The sequence below is a fragment of the Chelonoidis abingdonii genome, chromosome 9 (genome assembly GCF_003597395.2).
Source record: "Chelonoidis abingdonii isolate Lonesome George chromosome 9, CheloAbing_2.0, whole genome shotgun sequence".
Taxonomy (NCBI): Eukaryota; Metazoa; Chordata; order Testudines; family Testudinidae; genus Chelonoidis; species Chelonoidis abingdonii.
Genome location: NC_133777.1, coordinates 77,558,982 through 77,582,255, shown reverse-complemented (window position 1 = coordinate 77,582,255; position 23,274 = coordinate 77,558,982). Strand labels below are relative to the sequence as shown.

The following is a 23,274-nucleotide window of genomic DNA, read 5'->3' as shown; positions in this document are numbered from 1 at the left end:
AGAGACCATCAGGCTTTGGGCACACTACTCTGTAAATTTACGTGCATCGCAGGGCTGCAGTGAGAAGAAGACAGTTATCTATCCAAGAAATAGAGTTACCTATCCAAATCTCTAAATCAAACTTATTACCCAGTAGACATTAATATAATTTGAGTGGATCATACCGTAGTCCCTCTAAGACACTGATTAAAAATAATTTAAGAGTAAGTAGTCACCTCTCCTATGTAGGTTTCATTTTCACAGCAAATGTGCTAGTATTGACATAACGCACAGTGAAATAATTCAGTCTATTCAACTTTAATAACTTCATAAAAGATTTGGAGGCAGCTTCAAATACAGAAACAAAACTCTGCACAGCACAGTAAAGAGTGAAGTAACTGGAATTATAGACGCTTAACATCCGCTTGTTCTTCAGCACCTCATCCTTATTCAGTGGCACAGAAAGTTGCGGCATGTTGTTTGGAAAGCAATATGAACCAGAGGAAATATATTCATGTCCAGGCTGTGATGACCCATAAGGAAGACCTATGAAAAGTTACTTTTCTTCAGTTAACTTGTCAAACATTTCAAATTAGCATCTTACTGCATGGGCTTGATTTTGGCACTGGAACTGCAGGTGTGATTATATGACAGAAACTATCGTATCTGCTGAGTCAAGGGGTTAACTGAAAAATGTTTCGGACTTATTACAAATATTTTTCAAGTGTTTACCCCCATAAGCCTGGGGGTTGGAGACTTTTTAGCTAATCACTATGCAAATGAACTAGAGTATAATTATTTTCACACTCTGTTCTAATAAAACAGTTACAGCAACAGAAGTTGTTAGTTTTAGTAAACTGTAAAACTATCAAAAATATAATTTATTAACCAACATGTACAATAAATTGCACTACTGACTTTAATTTAATTGTCTAGCAAAACTCATTTTCCCACAAGTTGACATTTGGTTAAGACAGTGCAGAAGCTATACATTATACTCTAAAAACGTACACAGAACAAGCTCAGTTTGTAGCAGTTTCAGATTCAACAAAAGATGGGCACAAGTGCAGCAGAAAAAAAATGGAAGCCTCATAGGAATTTTGCCATTTCCTTCCAAAAAACCTTTGAACTCACAGGTTTGTAATACAAAGTAGTAAAACTCCTTTGTTCAAGTTACTCAGCAGTTTCAAACACAAATCAATTATAAGTTTATATTTTGCAATGACTTGAATGGTGATATTCTTTATCAGTATTAAGATGAGGGAAAGAGGAAAATACAAGCCCTAACTCTCGCAAGCAATATAATGATGGGTAGAACAGTCTTCTCTCTCTAGTCAATTAAGGCTTGATACAGCTCTCACTGACATCAGGGAAAAGGTTCCTATTCACTTCAATGGGATCTAGATCAAGTCCTTTGCTGCAATTATTTATCGTGTCGTTTTATTTTCTAGGCAACTACCTGCAACTATCAAACCAACTAACTGATACTGAAGTGCCAGTAAAACCTGAACATACTGCTTCTACACTGGGGAAAAATCACAAGTTTTCCTCTACCCCTCTGAAATACTAGACAATGAGATTCAGTAGTTAGATATGCAGATCTGAGGCCGGCTTGATACAAAAGAACAGGTCTTCTCTCTTAAGGCCTGGTATTGCTCACATTGAAGTTAGTGGAAATTTTGTCATTAAATTCAATGAGATCAGTATCAGACTCCTAGTGAGTCATGTTCAACACTTGGTTGATATTCGTATTTATTCCTTTTTTTCTTCATAAAGGAGATTTATTTATATTCTGATCCTCTATGGCAGAGGCGATCAGGTGTGCAGGGCTCAGTGTAAAGGATTGCAAGTATACATATCACTCAGTATGAAACTGCCCAAATGGCGCAGGCATACTGTACTGCAAAGAGGTAAGTGGGATGCTTTATTAAAAGCAATGGATCCCCCACTTGCTCAGTGATTGAACAAAAAGGTGGCTTTATTAAAAGACCAGCAGCCAGCATCTGCAGGCTTGCAAGATTAACAGTGGAACTTCATGTGAGCTAAGCTAGATATGATCTTTGTTTATATTCTGATACTCCCCATATTAACTTCATGTACTCTAAATTTTACATCAGAAATGACCACTTTTAAAGTAATAATATCTGAAAAAATATTCTTCTCCACTTTTTTGAAGTATTAACATATTTGACTAGTCATCCTGACAGACAAAAAGCACACAGAAAAGGGAAAACCCTACAAAATACAACGAAGCAAAAATGATTTTGTTCCTTGGATGAGGAAATGAGGTCTTATTTTTATTTTATGACACCACTCACACGTCCTTAAAAGCAGTAATAAAGGAATTATACTGTGGACAACTATTGAGAGAACCAGGTTGTGTAAAGATCAAGGGGTGGGTAACTGCTGCACAACCCGATCTAGACTGGGAACACCAAGCAACTGAAACTGAACTAGAAAACCCATGGCATTCAAGAGAGATCCCACAAAAGTGGGAATCTCTATTGTAAAATTGGTGGCCCACCATCCAAACAGCAATATAACTGTGCCCTCTCAGTTTGCATAGTTTGTTCTTCACACTGGCCAGTTTGAAACAACACTGAAGACAGACACCAAAGTCAGAAAAAAACTGGACAAAGCAGGGGTGTTAAATTATTTTAAACTACGGACTCATCACCCAAATGTAGCTGAATATAAAAAGAGGCTCTATCAGTAGTGACCAGATAAACATGAATTTAAGCTATTTTTCCAGTCCATAATTGTGATTTTCTTCCAGTATCATTAATAAAAGAAAAAACTTACACTGTCACATTTTGGCTACACAAAATAAACATTTTATTTACTGAAGACTGGAATCATTGTAGTATTACTTTATAATATGTTAGGTGAAGCTTCAGCTTCGTAGAAGGTATGGTTGTATTATGCTGGACTCCACTTGCTAACAATAAAGAGACTGATGAACTGAATAAAACGCTTTGTAATTCACACCTTTCAGTAAGCTATGGAAACAACAATAAGCTCACTTATCATGTGATCTGCACTAAACCAGAACAATGCTATCTTTTAGCTAAACTTTCCTACAGGTTGATCTTTGCTTAAAATAAAATGGTACTTCCAAGTCTTATGTGCTTTTAACACTGAGAAGAGAAAAATCAACCAATCAACTCAATATAAAATCTGCAGTATAAAGGAAAATGTAAAAAATGAAAATTAATCATTTCTTTTCCTGATCTATTAAAGCATGGAACCAGTAATAATAATTTCAATTCCACAGTGGTTGTACTGTCAAAACATTTTTCAGTGTTGTCTTTCAGTCCACTAGTACTTTAGAGAAAGCAAGTGCCTGGGAACCAGTTGTTCTGAATTTCAAATGAGCAGGTTGCATGCATTCTCTTACACAAAGGATTTTTTTTTTATGCCTGGGTTGATACATTCTAGATCTATTTAAAGGTATATAATACCTCACACACCATTGTGTGCCATATTAAATAGTGCAAAGTGCCAGCCATTAAACAGAGGAATCTGTGCCACTCTTCTGAATTTTCACAATATGATTTTCTGACTTAGGGATACTCTGAACTTGGGCAACTTACAACTCAAACTTGTCCTGCAGAATGGAAGAAAAGCTCAACATCCACGTTGCTGCCTTTATACTGATCCCCAGTGACTCAGACAACATATTGGAAATTCCAGACTTGGGATTTACAAGACAAACTAATGAAAGGACAGAGGAGAAGAAATCCAACACCACAGAGGATGTCTGGACATGGGTTCATTTCCCACTTGAACGTGGATCTGTCAAAAGGGCTTTATTATAGAAAGTTTCAATTATCAGGAACTGCAGGTGATATTTGCACTCCTTAAAGCATAAATCTTCCGATATGTGGCAGCAACTTCAACTCCATAAAACCAGCTGAAGAGAACCTGTGCACCTTGTTATAAGTAATGGCTACAACCTACCTAAGAATCCTGCTCTCAAAAACTGCCCTTGTAGTGACGTTTGAAAGACTTAGGATGCTCCATTTATTTGAACAATTCACAGCAAACCTGTAGTAGAAACAGATGCTTGTTTTGGCAACTGAGAAGCATTTTAAAAAGCGACTCTTTCCAGGTATACATTTTCCTCACCACTGCATATATTAATACATTACCAAGTAAGTCTCTTTATCTTGCCATTTTTATATCACCAAATTGTTCCATTCAGATCTATTTCAGCATGTAACTACTTACAACAAAGAACATTGTGTTAAGTCCCCAAGTAAGTTGTGGTTAAAAACTGAAATAATCATGAACACAATGTATTAATAAAAATATATTGCAGAACAGACCAAAAGGCCTACATTTTTAGTTTAAAATTAAAAATATAAATCACAGACATCTTGGGCCTGCTGCCGCCCTTTGTACTGTAGTTGTAATGAAAATATTCCAACAACAAATGACCCCCAACCAAGACAGTAATAAATAGGGTTTTAAGTTACACTTGCCACAAACATGCTAAAAAGCACGTTACAGACCTTTTGTAAAGATATTTGAGAATGCATGTATGTTTTTCTCATACTCCTCTAATGTTAAGTTACGTGACAAGCTGTTTTGGAAATCAGTCAACTGAACCCAGAGGTACAGGGGCCAGCTTTCAGCAAGATTACAGGACTCACTGTTCACTTCTCAAACTACTCCAGGATTTTCGTCAGTAGACAGAAAATAAATACGGATAAATATGTATGTATCTCTCTGATTTTTTCATGCAAAATGAAAGCTATTGCAAAAGTAAATCAGTGTTACAAACAAAGACACTGATCTCCTAGAATCTGAGGGAGCAGCTCCATGCAGGCCTTCACTTCAAAAGGAAGGCTGAGTTCTCCCTGCTCACCTCCAACTCCTCCAGCAGAGGCTGTGTCTTGCAGTGATTTCTGGAAGGAAGGTACTGCTTTTAGTAGGTGGATTTGAACACATCAGTCAAATGTAAAGGCTTCATCTACTGCTGTAAGAGCTCTTTGATGGGGAAACTATTGAGAGAAGTGGGGGCAGGGAAGAGAAAATGGCTCACAAATGTAAGTGGGATCCTTAAACTGCTGCTGTCCTTGCGTGCCTGTATACCCCTAATCCTGGTGGTAGTGGGAGAAAATTACAAGTAACAAGTGAAAACTGGGCTGCCATACTGGAGATATGTTTTTTAAATTGTGTGTCCATTTAACACTGTTCAAGAACTAAAACACCTTTAAATGACATGAAATATCAACCTAAGTAGTTCCACATGTGAAAACATTAACAAAAAATACTGGAGTCTAAGCCCCTTGAATTAGCTCGATTTATACGTTGCCTTGGAGGAGAGTAAAGGTGTTAATACTTGTAAAAGCTTGATCGTTACATTTCCAAAAAGCTCATCCAAAATTGATACGGCAGGATTTAAGTGCCTCTTAGTGTTCCTGACTGAGCATTTCTGATATTTTGGAGTATGCACACATGTACACAAACATACAGTATTCCAGTACCAACAAGATACACAGACTAATGCAGCTTTCAACTGGCAACGGTCCTGAGTAGTTTTAAGTGTTTATCAACTCAGTAGGTCAAAACTCTGCAGACACAGGGTGGAGCAGCAGTATGCCACAAAACTAACAGTTCGCCGCCTGAAAAAAAAAAAAAGGATAGAAAAAACAGTTGTCAGTTCAGGATTAAAGTAACTGGCCGCCTTTCACAGCAGACAATTTTCTGGACTGTAAAAATAAAGGATAAGCCTTGGCCAACTATCTAAACAGAAGATTTTTAATTTTGGCTTGTGAAAACAGCAAGAGGTTTTTCTTTCTGCACAGTGTTTTGCCAGTAGGTTTAATGGCTAAGAGGAAAATATCTGGAGAACCCTTTGATTCAGTTTCTCTCGTGTTTAAATTACTGCTTGCAAGCATGAAATAACTGAATTCTGACAGCCAACAGTAGGTTTGAGTGAAACCAAAAAGAAAAAAGTGGAGATCAGAACTCCAGAGAGGATGATCAATGGGCTTTGCCGTTATGTTGGGCTAAGTGCCGTACAAATCCACATGAAGGGACAATTTCACTTCCTTCAACTGAAACTCTCTCCCCCTATAACCTCACTAATGACCTGTCCTCCTGCTTAGGTAACGCTGAAGTCTGATTTTTAATCCACAAAACCAAGACTGACACTTTGCCCATGTTATTGTAAGGAAGCAGATTTACACAGTCTCTTAAGTTGGAAACCCAGTCCACCTTTTCTCAGCACTCTCTTCCACAATCCCTCCTCCCAATACATTTTATCATAGTGGCAAATAAATGCTAGTCTTCCCAGCAGAGGAAAATTATACAGACAACCCAAACAAAAATTGTGGAACTGAGGTGATGTGCTAAACTGTTAAAACACCCAGCTTCCCCACCCTATGTTTCTATGTTGTACATGGACATGGTAAACTTTTTAGGATAAGGATTTTGTCTTCCTATCTCTGTCTAAAGCAGGTCACCACAGTATTGGAATTACATAAATAATAATATTACCATGCCAAGCATGTGTGCTGCAAAGACAATAACACCAGACCATCCTTAAGTCTGAATTTCTGTGGATTTGCATCACAATTCTACAGCAGCTGAAAGTACTGTGGTTAGATACTCTACGACAATCAATTTTGGACCAGGAAGGTGATGGGTATTCAATGTAAGTGCATATGCTAAAATACTTGGAGATTTTAGCTAAAAAGTGAAAAATGGGCAGTAATGTATATTTTAAATGAAACAGAGTCTCAACATGGGAACATAAGAGATGAGTACACTGAATCATAGCAAAACTTAATTTGGTGGAAAAATATGGTAGCTTTTAACATTTGCCATATTTTGACATTTGCAACAATAATTTCTTCCTGGAATAGAGTCTGCCTGGCAAGTTTCACCACAGTAAGAATTTTAATAATCCCTGGAAAATAAGGGTTTGTGTTGGAGGTGTTCATTGACTCTTAACCATAGTTTTGTAGCAACCATAAAAATTAGGTCTCTTCTATCTTCTAGGAATCTAGCCATCTCCTGCCACTGTAGGATCATTACATACAATATAAAGCTCAGCGGTTTGTCTACCCTAGTTTTGGATGTCCCAGGAAAAGAAATGTCCATCATTTGCTTAGGAAACTATACAAAACACACTAATTCATTTTGCTGCCTGGAAAAAATTTTCTGACAGCTTGAATTTTTTTTTCTTAATTTCATCCCATTATGTCTTGTTATAACGTCTTGTGCTGGTGGAGTTTAAACATCTGACAGTCAGAATTGCAACAGAGCAGCAAGTTGAAGAGCACTATCTTTACAATCAGAAGAGCTTTCTAAGAAAGGAGATGGCTTTTCTAAAATAGCAGTTATGGTGCTTCCTGGCTGCCGTCCAAATTGAAGATGCACAAGTTGTTTTCACTTCATAAAGCTGTATTGCTCATAAATTAGAGCAGCATTATGCTACAAACTCTCAGCACAAGAGGCTGCCATATAACTTGAGAAAAATTATACCATCTGTTTGAATTAGCAATCAGATTTTTTTATTTTCTTCTTTAAAGTTTTCCTACTGACAAAACTTTTTTTTTCTTTTGCTGCTACAGAAGAATTACTGGCAAATTAACAGATTTTCAACAGTGCAAGAACTGAGTTTAGTATTACTGGTATGTACGGAGCTAAAATATCATTCTCAGTAAAGACATTATTAATGCCTACCTTTTCTTTTCCATGTTTAAAAAGAGGCTGTCTAAGGAATTGTTTAACAACTTTTCTAAGGAGAACCTAGCTCTCGGGTTTGTTTGTCCAATAAAATATGACTTCAGACTTCATTTCTTGTTAGCAAACTAGATTTCTGAAAATACTGAACTGCATTGTGAGTAGTTCTCATGTTCCTGTTATGTATGTGCCTATGTCCTCATGGTTTAGCTATTAGCCCTGTTTCATGGAAAAAGATTTCTACACATTTCACCACACTGCCCCTATAAATATGGCATTGTCGCCTGGGCAAGAGACATTCCTACCTGAGAGGGGAGGGATAGAGCACCCACCTGCTTATTCTCTGTGCTTTATCACTAACCAGGTGCACAGCCACAGGGTGTTTTCTGTGGTGGAACCTCCTCTTAGACGCAAAGAAGGGAAGAAACTCAAGTCAAAACAAACCATGGAGAAGGCTCAAGAGAGGTCCAAGCTAGGATGTTGTTGCTGATTCTCCTCACTGACTGACAATACCCCTGGACACCAGGGAGAAGGCAGGCTCCTAGGTATGATGTTGCTATACCTCCCTTCTTGGCAAGATACTAAACAACTCTCTGGTTGATAATTATGGGTGCATTAATTGACCAGCATGACTAACTGAAGGCTGAAAATGAACACACTCCCCACCTGCCTCAGTTTCCTCATAAAGCCTCAGAAAAACAGAATTACCTTTCTCTGTACAACTAAAATTTTAAACAAAGTTAGGTCTGTGAGGATCGAGGGTTTCACTCACCTCTCACTAAAACCTGTATCCCACCTGCCCATGTATTAGGCACCTACCCCAGCTCAGGCTAGTAGGTGGTGCTAGAAAGGCACTACAAAATGACCAGTGTTCAGCATTAAGTTACTCTGCATTTCTACCTACCTGAGGAACATGACTCTCTAGTTTTAATCTCGTTTGATTATGCTACCAGGCAAGTGAACACAACTGGGCAGGTTTGGCGGCTTCACTACACAGCCTTGCATGCATGTTCACATTTGCTGTGACCATAGAAACTGAACTGTTTGTAATCACATTTCACTAGCAACCCCCATCTTCAGCACAGCACCCTTCCACTGCACACCCTTTATTTGCTCATATTGAAGAACAGCATTTTACTTTCAGATCATTTGAAATACACTCTGATAATGGCTGCAATGCCCCCGCCACAGGCTTTCATTTTTGCCTTTAGCAAAATAAACCAATAAGCCTTGTGGCATTTTATTTGGTGGTTGCATTTGCCTCAGGTACAGGGGTAAAGGCACCAGGCGAAAGATTGCTGTTTGGTAATAGTTCCTGCCTGACTCACAGAAAACCCTCCAGGTGGATTTCCTGATCACCCACGAGTTGTTCTATCAGGAACAGTTGAGTCCCACAACATCACAGCCAATAGGCTTTGCCACCTCGAGGCTGTTTCAGGTTTATGGAAATTAATCTATCGTAAGTAATTGTGTAAATAAGGTAACTTTAGATTAAGAACAGTCTATACTGGGTGAGACTGATGCTTGCTGGGAGGTACCAAGGGTTGTGAGGCACCTCAAACTACCTGCCCTTCACATGAGAAAGCTTTGTCTGTGCCTCTCGGGGGTCAGCTCCCCAACTCCACTGGCCATAGGCTACACAAGCACTGCTCTCTAGGCCTTGCTGTCAATCTACGGTTAGCAACTGGCAAACCCCAGTCCACACGCCCTCTGCATGTCGCCTTGGATTATCCAGCTGCTGGTCCACTGGACACTCACAGCATTTACAGATTCACTGCTTCCAAAAGACCAATACACCATAGCTTAACAGTTTCACCTCAGATCACTGCTCCATGTAACACACAGCACTTAGATATGTTTATAGTAAAATCAAGTATAAATGTATTTAACACAAAAATTCAAGTAGTACAAGTAGAAGTATTGGAAACAAATGGTTTGTTTAGAGATTCAATGCGGCCCTAAAAATCTATGCTGAGAATGTATGAAACAAGAGGACAAGTGACTGGGATGTAAGGTTAGCCTGCTATCTGCTTAGCAGAAGGTGTCCCAAGAGTCCACAGGGCTTGCCGCATTTGACCATCTGTATGGGAGACAGATCAGAGGTCCCCTGGATCACCTTAGAGATTCCTGGGAGGGTGGCACTGAGGCAGCAAGGGAACTAGTGGCTGAACATGTGCAGAGGTTCAGGAAGGATTTAAACTCTGATGGGGATTAGTAAGTTTTACTGCTCTAAGGCCAGGCAGCTCAGAAAGAATGGTATAATCCCAATACCTGTGATCAATCATTTGATGTGGGTGATTTGGTTCTGGTGTTACTTCCTATAAATAAACACAAAATGCACAATTCATGGGAAGAGGTTTCTGAGGTGGTAGAAAGGATTAACAATGTTACCTGCAATATACTAAGGCCCCACAGTGGGGTTACACCTCCAACTGTGCAAATCAACAGGTTAAAAGTACCACCACAACCGTGAAGCCATTGTAAACAAGATTTGCTGTGCAGATGAGGACTGTGAGACAGCCCCTCTTATTGATTTGGTGACTGAATGCCACAGTGATACTTGACTAGAAGGCACTGATTTATATGAAGTGTTAAACCTAACTGAAAAGGCAAATATGGTCATGCTGCAAAATCACTGACAGGTATTTTCCAGCAGGCCAGGCCTGACTAACAAAATGGTCTATAAGATTAACACTGTCGGACCACAGCCAGTGTCCAGCGGAGCATACCAGACAACTTGGGAAAATGCAGGAGCAAATTTGCAAAGAGGAAGCAAGCATGCTAGACATGGGAATAGTTACAGAGTCAAATAACAATATCTAGGCTTCTCCAGTTGTTATGGTCCCCAGAAAAGCTTAATGCTGTCACAAGTTCCTGGTGCCTACCCTATGCCCAGAATCAATGACATGCTGGACATTTTAGGCCGGGCGAAATTACCAAGGACCTTGGATTTAATGAAAGGCAAATCTCCTTAGACAGTGAAGCACAGAAAAAAAAATTCACCTTCATAACCAATTCAGAACTTTGTGAGTTTGAAGTGTTACCTTTTAAGTTAATTAATGCAGAAGCCACATTTCAGAGGCTCGTTAATCAAGTGTTGGCCCTTTGCTCACGCCTCCATAAACGATATTGTAATATTCAGCCATTCCTGGCAAGATCATAAGGATTATGTGGGAATTGCGCTGAAGAGATGCAAAGACGCTGGTCTTAAAGTAAAAGTGACAAAATGTAAGATGGGGAGGCCAAAAGTCCCTTATTTAGGCTATTGGATAGAAGAGGGATAGATTTGTCTGGATCCTTTAAAAGTTGAGTCCATTGTTAATTGGCCTGTACCTTGAACCAAAAAGCAAGCTCAGTCTTTTATAGGTTTGGCAAATTATTAATGCTGGCTTGTGGAAGGTTTCAGCGACAGTATGTATGCAATTACAGACCTCTGCAAAAACAGACAGCCTGATAAGGCGGTTTGGACTGCAGCCTGTCAAGAAGGCTTTGATAAAGTGAAAAGAATTTCATTAGAGACATTGGTTCAAGTCAGTCCTAGCTTTGATAAGATGGCTGAACTCTACACAGATGCATCCAATACAGGCTTGGGAGCTGGGTTAATGCAAGCGGGCCAAAGCAATAAAAAGCATACTACAGCTCAGGTTAAAAAAATGATCCCCTTCCTCACACTGAAGAAAATTTGCTGTTACAGAAAGATAATGTTATGCAATTGTGTGGGTGGTCAGGCAGCAAAGGCCTTACCTATTCCACAGGAAGTCCAGAGTCCTAACAGACCACAGTCAATTGGCATGGTTTCACAGGAAAAAAGGTACTAACTCCAGACTGCTACGTTGGAGAGTGCTCCAAGAATATGATATGGAAATTGTACATATGAAGGGAAAGAAAATGTGGTAGCACGTACACTGACCAGGCAACTTGGCAGGAGCTAACCCTATGGCATCAATGTAAGGGAGAAGGTATGACCCATGGATGCCTTGATGCTAACTGGTAGATGGCACAGGCTTTCACATGGATCCCCTAGGTCAGATATTTGTATAATAGTTCACCAGAGATGACGTACCTCAGAAATGTTCCTTTCAGGCAGAAGGTAAGAGACACCTATCTCCCTGTCTTACCTATCTCCCTGTCTTACCATTTGTGCATTGGGATGCCTCATAATGGAGGCCTATTTGCATACTGAGGCACAAGCAAAAAAAGAGATTTCAAAATCTACAACAGAGGAATTTACAGGCATAAGAAAACAGGTGCTGGGGGAGGAGGTGTCCTGTGTATGGATAAACAAAAAATTGCTCTGGTATATCTTGGAGTACAGAGTGACACGCTGGGTCCTTCACCAGAAAGGCCAGCTGACAGCATTCTTGTCTCATGAAAAGAGGGTCAGAGCCAGCCAGCTGAAAAGTGATGCAAGGATTTGGGGAGAGCAATATTGGTTAGACATGAGAGTATTTGTTAATGAAGTCTAGGCTCTAGAATGTATGTTATGATTTTATTTTAAACTTAATCATTTTTCTCCAATACTTCTACTTGCTACTACTTGAATATTATGCTTTATTAAATAAACTTATACTTGACTTTACTATAAACATGACTAAGTGCTGTATGTTAAGTGGAGAAGTGATCTGAGGTGGGACTGTTAAGTTGGGGTGTACTGTTTCTTCAGAAGCAACAAATCTGTGAATATCACAAGCGTCCACTGAACAGACTGGACACTCCAGGGAGATCCTTGGAGGGCTTATGAGCTGGAGTGTGCCAGCTGCTACCATAAAGTGACAGCAGGGCCTGTAAAGCCTAGAGGGAAGTGCTTGTGTTGCCTGTGGAGTTGGGAAGCTGACACATGGCAGGCACAGACAAGGCTTCATCACGCTAAGGGCACGCAATAGCAAGGTGCCTCACAACCCTGAGTACCATCAGCAAGTATCATGGTGATTACTGTTTCCCTGGTTAGTAAATGCACAATAAAATGCTGGTTCATGCCTGGGAAATGACAGAAATAAACATGACGTGCCCCTTTGATATGAGATCTTAGAAAAAAAAGACTTTAGCCTATTAAGGCCGCCAAGCTAAAAAAATTCCTCAAGCTCCATAAAGATGTTTTTCTTCCCAAAAGGAGCCCCTGTGGAAGGTCTGAAACCCCAGTCTAATTTTCTGTAATTACCCCTGGTGCAGGCCTGCCATTGGAGTCTCCCTCAAGGGAAAGAGCTTTGGGTAGACAATGGTAAACATGGGCTGGCTGCAACGGTGACAGTGCCCCAGAGGGCAGTGCAGTAATTCCAAGAGACTTTTGGGTAATGAGATTGGAGTCAGCAAGCTGAAATCTAGGGAAGAAAAGAAACATAAGTTAAGATCCTGGATTGTAACAAAACAAATTCTTGATAAGGTTCAACAGAGTAAACATGTTCCATGGCCCCTTGGAATACTAAATATCTCACTAATCATCTCACTAACATCTGGCCATGTCAAAGAAGTAGTAAACTAAAACCAATTATTTGCAAATAAGATGAAGCCCATAATGGTACTTGCAATGTAAATAAGCAAGGGAAGTTAACAGAAAACTGCAGGCATAGGATTAATCAGACCCAAACAGCTAGATGAAGATACTGTTGCTCAAGGAAATACACCCCCTCCGCCAAAAAAAACAACAAAAAGACCCATCCCGCAGCAAGGAACAGTTTATACGAACCCCAAACAATTAATCATCCAGCAATTCATAAAATTGCCAACTATAATCAAAGCCATACCCACAGCCATCTCCGAAAGACGCAGCAAATACACGGCCTTGTTAGTATGCCCCACAGATCAACAGATCTCGCTTTTCTATACCCAAGAGGCTCCAGCGCCCCCATTTGATATAGCTGTGGGAAGTGTGATTTCTCAGTTGGGCAGGCCTCAGGTCACTTAGGACGTTCACAAGTCAAAGCTAACATCTGAAACGCCAACAGAAAACAAAGAGGCAGCCAGTACAGGTGTTAATGGATCAAGATGTGGGGCAGAATTTAATAAACAGACTTCTAGAATTTGCACCAGACTCAGTTTCCAAATAAATGTAAAGTGTAACCCATGTACAGTGCAATTCAGGAGGCTAATTTTGAGGTGACAAAGGCCTGGATAACAGAAGCATGGTCTGCATCTAACAGAAGAGGTCACAACTTGCTGATCGGGCAAAGATCGAGGAAAACCAGCCTGGTCACTGCTGTAATACGATTTTGTAGCACTAGCTGAGGATCTAACACCACCCTTGAAACTGCAAACACAAGCAACCAATAGTGGACCAAAGAGGGTGATATTGCCTCTGCCGCATCCTCCATCTCCTTCCCACAACCCATTTCATCCCTGTCTGGATTGACCTCTACTAGTTTGCCCTTGACCATGCCCCAGTCTCAACCAGATTTTGACTGTCACCTAAGGTGTTGCCCATTGCCTTTAATAATGGTTACTATGACCAGACCAGAAAGATACAAAATAAACTGTAGTGCAGAAATTTGAGGATAGGGAAAATACTTCAAATCGGTAACTCCTCATCTCTCAAGCACTGGCCAAAGCCACAATGCTTACAACCTTGCACAGGTTTTCCTGCACCCTGCCAACACACTTCATATTGACTGTGCAACACTACCCTGTCTTTTTAAACTAAAACCTTGCTTGTGACAGTCTTGCCACACTTTGTGGTGGTTGTAACATGGATAAATCATTATGAGAAAAGAGATAAGATTACAATCATCTGTGATTTAAAGATCTGAATTCTACTTTTCAGAGGAGAAAAGTTAATAATCCTTTTTGCCCAAAATCCCCAGCCTGTCTTCCAAAAGAGATTAGAATTTCACCCATGCACGTGTGCACAAAGAAAATTGCACCTTGTGCTGTATGAACATTGTACTGTTATAATCCTGGTATTTGAACAACTCCCTGTTTTTTCCCCTAAGTAACAGAAATCTGAAACACACAACTTTTAACAGGTCATTAATTCATCCCCCTAGCACTGCAGAATTGTTTCCTCCAATATAGTTTCCTGTGTTTGGCCCACTCTTAACATGTGGCTTCCATCACTGGCCTAAATAAATAAAAAATGTTTGGGACAGAGAGAAGTCCAAGCAGCAGACTGTCAGCTCTTCACTGTACACTTTTTCTTGGCAAAAGGAACTACTTCAATGGTTATGATTCACGACAATAATTCCAGTCCAAGCTTTTCCCTGATTAGCCTTTTTGCATACATTTCCTTCCATGATTCACAAATTCCCAAAGCACTAAATATGACAGATCCACAACATTCCCAAATCTAACAAAGCCTGAACCTCCAAATTACTCTCAAATATTGGTATCTCATGTGTTAGTATGATGCATAACCAGGGGAGCCATGGGCCAGTTTTCAACAAAGAGCGTGAACTGGAGCAGAACTAAAGCAGCTCAGCTGTCATGCTGTGCTGAAATGGCCAACGGCTGCTAATATTTCTTCTGCCTTATGTATAACAAGTCTGCCAGTTTAGGAGCATGCTGCCTGGCAAGGAGTTGCATTGTTGGACAATGCATCTAATCTTGCCTCGGGAATAATAATTTCTCCCTCTTCTATCCCATTAAAGTCATTTCTTCACCACTGCAGACTGTGAAAAGCCTGCATCCTTTTACATTGTTCTCTTTCCCCCCACCCCCATCCCCCAAGAAAATTCTAACCACCACTTTACCTTTGGAGCCCAACGTTTAGCAATGTTTTATGGGCCAAAACATTTTTGTTGATCACTTAAAATGTTTATTCCAGCAAATTACATTTAAAACATTGATGTTTGCAAAGCACTTTGAAGAGCTCTATAAATGTTACTGTCACCTCTGAAAAGATCGTGCATTTGCTGGGTTTTGTCAAGCTTTGAAGGATGTGAAGAGACAATTAAAGTACCTTTTAAAAACCCGTAGTAGGTGTTATAGAGGGTCCTCATGGCTAGTTCTTGCAAAGGCAGCACGTGATCGGTCTCTGTCCCTATAGACTTCACCTCTGCTGGGAGGAACACAGTTAATTGTCCCGATGAAAAGGAGAGCAGCTTCACCTCTGAAACCTGAATAGGGGAGCCACAGCTGGAGGAATACAAACCATTCAGAAAGCAGTTAGCCTGAACAAAAGTAACCAATGGGGAAACAATATGCAATCAGCTCAAAGTGCACTTTACACTGTTCTACAGAATGCTGCCTTCCTAGAATAAGAGCTCACTCTTATACACAGTGTGTGTTTCAGATTGAAATTAATTTAGTACACAGTCTCACTGCCTGTAACAGGCTAGATGTGGCCCATTTGGAGGTCTTTACTGATCAAGTAATACACAATACCTAGAAAAAATGAGAACAGAGCCATAAGGTAAACCAAGGACATTGCCTAACAAAGTCTAGTGTCCCTAGCTTTGCCTCAGAGTCCCTCTTCTTTAGCCAGACACCAACTGAACAGTACAAACTAGCTTTTATTATTACGAAGTATTTTACTAATGGGTCAATGTCTTGCCTGACAGTTGGGTTTCTGTGCTTTGAACCAATCAGCTCAAAATGATAATGGATTTCCCACTCACAACGCATCAGGTAAAATATAGCCATAAGGCATTTAGTGCTTTAAGTGCCACTGAATGCTGCTTTGTCCCTCCCAGAGTTCCCCTGAAAAGACCTTGGTGAAAATGAGAAGATAACCCAACAAAATCAGCAAACTCTGCCCTTTCCAGCCCAAGTTCAGAAGAAGGGAGGTTCTCGGGATCAGTGGATCCAAACAGAGCAGTTTAGTTTTTTGGTAAAAATAAATAAATAAATAAATAATCCCTGCTTGATCTCTGCTGCAGTCTATCCAGACTATTAAAAAGCCAAAAATGACACAAACAAATTGGTATTGTTTATAACAACTCAAAAATTGGAAGCAAAAGAGCAGCCTTGTTAAGGTCAGATCTAACAAACAGAACAAGAAAAGGGGCAAAGTAACTGAACTGTCAACTTTTCCAGGTATTGGGAACAGGTAAAGAAACCAGATTCTAATAGACCTGAAAAAAAAGAAAACTCCACGTCCCAGAAAACAAAGAACTTCAACTCCACGGGACAGTGGATGAAAACCTCAGGAGAACTGATGAATGGAACACAGCATCAAGCAGCAGACTGACAAACCTCTCTGCCGACTTCAGTCAATATTTATTCTTCCTTACAAAGTATTGAGGGGGCGGAGGAAAGTCAGGAAATAAAAAATCAAATGTATCATGTCAGGCCTCAACAACCTGTGCCTACAATACAGGATCTTTCAGTAAATACAAAGGAAGGGAAATGTTCTGGTGTGAGGAATTGAATTTAGCAGATCAATCTCCTATTAACCTCAATAGATAACACAGGTAAAATGCACTGAATACTTACTTCAATATCAACTGGGCCTCACATCTACCTTATGGCCTAGGTTGTTAATAGCCACCTCTTCATCCCCCAAAGTTGCAAAATAGGATGGTAGCATGTTTAAGGGGCTAACTGTATAAATTTATGCCAGGACGTGTCAGGAGAAAAAATACTGCCCTAAGATTAATAACTGGTTATTAATAGGCATGAAGGATGCACAAAAAAAGAACACCATGAGGTAAGAAAGAGAAAAAATACCATCCCTCTTCTCATATATAGTGATCCTCTGTGTGGCTAGGACAACTTTAGTAAATAAACCACAGGAGTAAAACTATGATCACATACATTCAGAAGGAATAACAGGCTCAAAACAGAAAATCAATCAGTGGAAGACAACTGGAAGAACAGAAAATCCAATCCAGAGAAAGTGAAAACAAAAATGTCAAGTGCTGAAATCATCACATATATAAAGGCGATATTTCAGCCAGATTGACAACAGAATTCATGGATTCATTACTTGAGCAATGTAATTTACATTTTATTTTCAGAATTTTAGCTTTAAATTTGCAACAAGTCGTCAGTTTTCCTGTCCAGACAGTGACCAGATAAAGCATTAAACAACCATATCTTCATTGCAGGCCTCTAATTCATTTACCTGACCAGTAAAGACCTTACACCAGCCACTAATGCTTACTGTTGCAAAGGACACAGAAATGCTTTAGCAGACAATAAGTATACCATTTCAACATCCATTCAGTACATTATCACCCCTATTTGAGCACGTCGTTCCTTATACCATTAACAGTTATCCTATAGAAGAGGAGATGAGAGTGCTACCAGCAAGTGGAGTTTCTTTTATGTTATGTTTCTTTTATGTTAGATTTTTCCCCCCTAAATAGAGCAGGGATCAGCAACCATTGGCACGCGGCCCACCAGGGTAAGCACCCTGACGAACCGGGCTGGTTTGTTTATCTACCGCATCTGCAGGTTCGGCCAATCACGGCTCCCACTCCAGGCCAACGGGGGCTGCAGGAAGCGGTGGCCAGCACATCTCTTGGCCTGTGCCACTTCCCGCAGTCCCCATTGGCCTGGAGTGGTGGGCCACGGCCAATGACAGCCGCGATCGTCCAAACCTGCAGACGCGGTAGGTAAACAAACTGTCCCATCCCGCCGGGGTGCTTACCCTGGTGGGCTGCGTGCCAAAGGTTGCCGATCCCTGCTATAGAGTATGGAGAGGTGCCTTTTATTAGTATGTACAAATCCAAACAGAGATCCTCATTTTGCTTACTAAAAGATGAGTCCCGGTAGATTCTGTCATAAAATGATTATCGTTAACATAAGGAATCTGAAAAAATGTGCAGCTCCTGTTCATTTAGCATCTTTTTAGAAATAACTCTGAAAATGCAGCAATAGTTTGTTCTTAATTTGCAAATATAAATGCTATCTTTGTTTTGGCAGAAGGGACAGAAATTTATTCATAAAGATGAAATCTGGCTAAGTGGCAGGGGGAAGCATTTTATCAAGTCAAATTGCTTGGACTGACCACTTCTGTTACAACCGATATTGGGGAGACCAGAAGTGCAGCTGAATCAGTTTTTATTGCTGGTAATAATGTTAAAAAGTTTTTATATTTTTATTCATGTATTAAAGAAAGTAAAAGTACCCTGCTCCCCCAGCACAATGTGGGTTTGTTTCCCCACATGCCTTACTGGAGCGCTATGAGGATTAGTTAGTTAATGTCTATGCAATGCTTTGAACGTGTACAGCCTTGTCTATAAGACTTATTACATTTTCCATTGTAGCTACTACTGGTGTAGCTGCATGAGTGGCAATAACAGTGCAACTGTAGTCAAGGAACTATTGGATACTGCCATTTTAGCCATCTCATCTAGACCTGCTTTACTCAATTGTGCTTAAAATGCCAACGGCTAACATAAAATCTGCTTAGGATATGAAAATGAAGACATACTAAATGAGGAGGAACACTGGCAGACATCTTTTAAAAGGGACCAAGTCAAATGAAAATCTGGTTTATGCAGACAGTTGTAAAATAAGATGACAAACAACGCCACTGAAAAAATTAGCATAAGGTTAGTTTTCGATACAAACATTTTAACAGATTAAAATGGAGAATTAAAGATACAGTGAAAGGAAAAGATGGGGTTCAAAATGACTGAAAATAAACAGACCTGTTTGATCAAACCTGTTAGCACACATTTAGATATTACCATTTGCATTTTCTCAAAAAAAAATCAACCAATCAACCAAAAAAACGAATACAATTGTTTTTCTTAACTTTTAATTCACTCTAACACCTTGCTTACAATTTATTCAGATTTCTGACAAAGCAAAACAGACACTTAAAGTAGATATACAAGCACTTCATTTATTGAAGGATAAGGTCAGCAAAATTTACGATCAGCACAGAGTGACCGCACCTGGCAATAGTTAATTGTGATACAATTGCAAAATACTTATACATCAAGGGAATAAACAGGAAAATGAACTCTGGCCATCAGGAAAATGTTAAAAATTCTCAGATGTGTAATAGTTAACATACTTAAACAAGGCAAGGGTTATAAATATGGAGTTTATAATTAATTTAGGTATAAGCTGAGAGGGATAGCATAGTGATTTTATAATTAGAAGATACTGAGGCATGTACTCCTCTCACCACTTTTGCACCAGTGTAACTATATTAATTTCAGTGGTGCTACTCCTGATTTAAGCTAGTAAAAGTCAGAGAAGAAACAGCCAAGAGTCCTGGCGAGCACACTTTCTCCTCACATCAAACTCACAAACATAAATAGCTTATGGTATTTTTAAATATATATAAAAGTTGGATTGCAATTTGGAGAAAATTATTTAGTCTCTTACTGAGTGCCACGCACTACAAATAGTAGCTACAGGGATGTTATGAGAGTATGAATAAGAGGAAAGCCCACATGAAATTCTATTCAGATATGGTCCATTCTAGGCAAAAGTCTGAGAACCCACTGACTTGTCCAGTGCTGCAATGTATGGGATGCAAACACTGTAAGAGATGTTTACTTATTAAAAATCATTGAAACATTAAAAAACCCACAAAATATAACTATTGGTCTTGAATTTGGAAAAGCATGTTTCAATGAAGCTTACATTTTGGGCCAACTTTAAACACGATCTTCAGCTTCATGCCCTATATTATCAGTAAATGTTTCCTACAAATATCTACAAATGCTCTGGCTGTTGTGGCTTAGCACTGAAATATTAAATGTTCAACAAATTAATGCAGAAGATTACAAAAGTAATATAGAACAGGCAGCCAATGTAATCCCTTCAAAGTAACATCAGTCCTGAATGAATAACCCAAAATACAGTTTAGTTGTATCACATAGGCATGTATTTATGGAGAGTATTAGGAGATAAAGGTATGCAAAATGTTAAGTTAATTCATGCTTACCCGCTGCAACCAATGACTTTATTGTACAGATAAGAAGGTAGCCCTTTCAGGTGAATATTGTTATCCACATAAACATATTGCAGTTCTCGAGAACGACCTAAATCTGGGTTTTAGAAAACAAAAAGAGAAAGAGGAGAAAAATGAAGTAATGACAATTCCCAGCAGAAATAATTAAAATCAAAGTGAGTTGATTGGACTCTCTGTAAGTGAACATGAACTATTACTCTAGGTCAGTTTAATTCAACTAAATGAAATCTGTGGAGAAAGTATTTTTAAAAAGAACCTGGTACACACCAAAGTTACTCTAAAAATACCCAACCCCTTTCTAACATTCCTGTAAATCCCATTATGAAGGGAATGTAACTGTGAGAATGAATTTACTAATTCTGTCCATTTGAAAAGGCAAAATGACTCTTGGGCTCACATCTATAGGTGACCTTTTAAAAACAGCAGTATCAAGTGATGTAACTCCACTGAAGTCAGAGTGCCATCACTGTACAGAAACAGAATGCAGCCTACATGGGAATGTTCAAGATAATATAATAATTTGATGAAATTCATGATAACTAATGCAAACTAGTGGCCATCTTTGACTTTTCAGGTGTTTACTGACATAAGGTGTAGGGCAGCTAACAGAACAGGAATTGTGTGGTTCTATACACACTGGGTTATATTCAGTGCTGACTTACTATACATCCAGACAACCACATTGACATCACTGAAATTGCATGAGATGTAAGACAGGGCAGATTTTGCATGAATGAAGCAGAGTTTTGGCCACTGAAACAAAGTGGTTACACTAAAATTACAAAACAAAAAATTCAGATATTGACAACTGATTATTATACTATAAAATGTATACATACAGGTTTCCAACTAAGAAAAAGCAAAACAACATTTCCTATGGCTATTAGTAAGCTGTCGATACACTTCAAGCATTGACTGTTACATCTTTTCATAAAAATAGTCGGGAGGCTGGCGGGATTGGCTGGTGGGGGATGTTTAGAAGAGCCAAATACATAGAGCATGGCTAAGCAATAAGTAACGGGAGAGAGATATGCTAAGAACCTACAAGTATTTAAGAGTATGAACACCAAGCATGGATAGGTTTGATTTAGTTTGGGACCTAAGAGTCCAAGAAAGAGAAAGTTAAAGGGAAAATTCAGGTTTCCAGGAAACAAAAAAATCCTGTCAGCAAGATATAGTCACTTGAGGAACAGTCTGTTAAGGGAAAGTAGCGACTCATCAACCTGAGACACTTAAATCCAAACTGAACAAAACACTAAACAACGTAGTCTAAGAAACAGTCTGGAACTGGCTGAGAGACTGATTACTTTAGATGATCTAAGTGGTCTAGCCCATCTCTAACTTCGATGACTTTTCAAATATTAAGGGTATATTCAACTGCATACATTTCAATTCAATTAAAAGCACAATCAGTTATTTTAGAAAGTTTAAGAAGTAAAAATATATTTTTTAAAACAAGCAACAGAAGGCTCCTATCTGAAGCCCTGACCACTTGCAAAAGCATTTCTGCAGAAAAGGTTGAAATGCATTACTAAACTGAATATGCTTGTTTACCTCCAACATATTAATTATGGGTTTAAGCAGTACAGATTTAGAAATTAAGGAAGGTTGAAAATGCATTGAATGAACCAAGTGAAAGCTACACTACCCTAGACTAATTCTGACTTCCCATCTTCACCAACTAGCAATTATTTTGATTGGCATGAAAATATAAAGGGAAACATCAGAGATTATGCACTTCTGCCCATTTCATGAACACAACTAAAACACCGATACCAGAATATAAAGTGCAAATATTCTGTGTTATGTCTCATTCTGTTAGATATGGTAGGAGAAATAAATTGTCTAAGATTTTTTGCCAGCCACTACTACATACAGACAGGATGTTATATAAATGTGTAATGTTTTATTTATGCATAGATCTCTGGCCATCATTCAACTCTGATGAATCACAAGCTAACATTTTACTCGTTTCTACTACAGCTTTCCTGATCCCACAAAGTGTTGAGTGTCCTCAGCTCCCGTTGACTTTAAAGAGAATCAAAGACACTAGGAACTTTGCAGGATTGCACCCCAAAAGGTACGCGCAGAGATCAACCTACTACAGATGCAATTAAACACCATGGGAAAAAAAGATGGGATGGGAGGAAAAGGTGTCCTAAAATTCAACAAGCAAACGAGGATACAGTTTAATCTAAAAACGTAATCTCGCTGTATGCAGTTATGAATCAAGCATTATAAGAGAGGACAGTGTTAAGGTTTCTATATCTTTAAAAAAATCCTCTCACTTTGTAAGAATCAATTTGATAGTTCCTGAGTGATATTTTTAAAAAACTGCTTAAAAAGAAGTAGTTATCCTTCAAGTAACAGTACATTCAAGTATATAAAATATGGGCTAGGTGGTGGTCTAGTGACAGCACAGTGCTGTTAAGATTGGGCTGCCCCTTTGCAGATCACTTGGCTGCAAATGAAATCACCGCAAGGAACACACAAACATCTGAAATACAGATGAGGGAGAAAAAAAGGGTAAGGGAGCATCTAAAACTGCCAAAGTAGCCCCACTAAATGACAGGGTTGAAGGGCTCCAAGGGGTGTCACATTATGTCTTTCTCACCAAGGAAGAAGGGTCATTTGAAGGCTGAACCATTAGTGCTGGTGCTAGAAAGAAACCTATCAGATTCCCTTTGTGCAGTAAAAATGTCAGAGTGATTTGATGCATTACTTTTACAAAGGGCCTGATCCTGCACCATTCTACACTATGGGAATTTTGCCTTAGACTTAAGCTGGAT

General features: G+C 39.2%; 1 protein-coding gene and 1 long non-coding RNA gene across 4 annotated transcripts in view; one reads left to right on the top strand and one right to left on the bottom strand.

Moving 5' to 3' along the window:
- Window positions 1-278: 278 nt before the first annotated feature.
- LRRC28 (leucine rich repeat containing 28) overlaps window positions 279-23,274 on the bottom strand; it is a 103,823-nt gene continuing 80,827 nt past the window's right edge. For all 3 annotated transcript variants that reach the window (XM_032783035.2, XM_032783036.2, XM_075069710.1), the window contains 4 exons: window positions 20,459-20,561; window positions 15,566-15,741; window positions 12,836-12,995; window positions 279-5,609 (listed from right to left, as the gene is read on the bottom strand). In XM_032783035.2, the coding sequence (XP_032638926.1) occupies window positions 5,537-5,609; window positions 12,836-12,995; window positions 15,566-15,741; window positions 20,459-20,561 (512 nt within the window). In that variant the 3' untranslated portion in view covers window positions 279-5,536. The remainder of the gene's footprint in view (window positions 5,610-12,835; window positions 12,996-15,565; window positions 15,742-20,458; window positions 20,562-23,274) is intronic.
- LOC142047335 (uncharacterized) lies at window positions 6,515-23,114 on the top strand. Its single transcript, XR_012656575.1, has 3 exons — window positions 6,515-7,754; window positions 8,042-8,222; window positions 22,469-23,114. It is a non-coding gene; the product is annotated as an uncharacterized LOC142047335 (long non-coding RNA).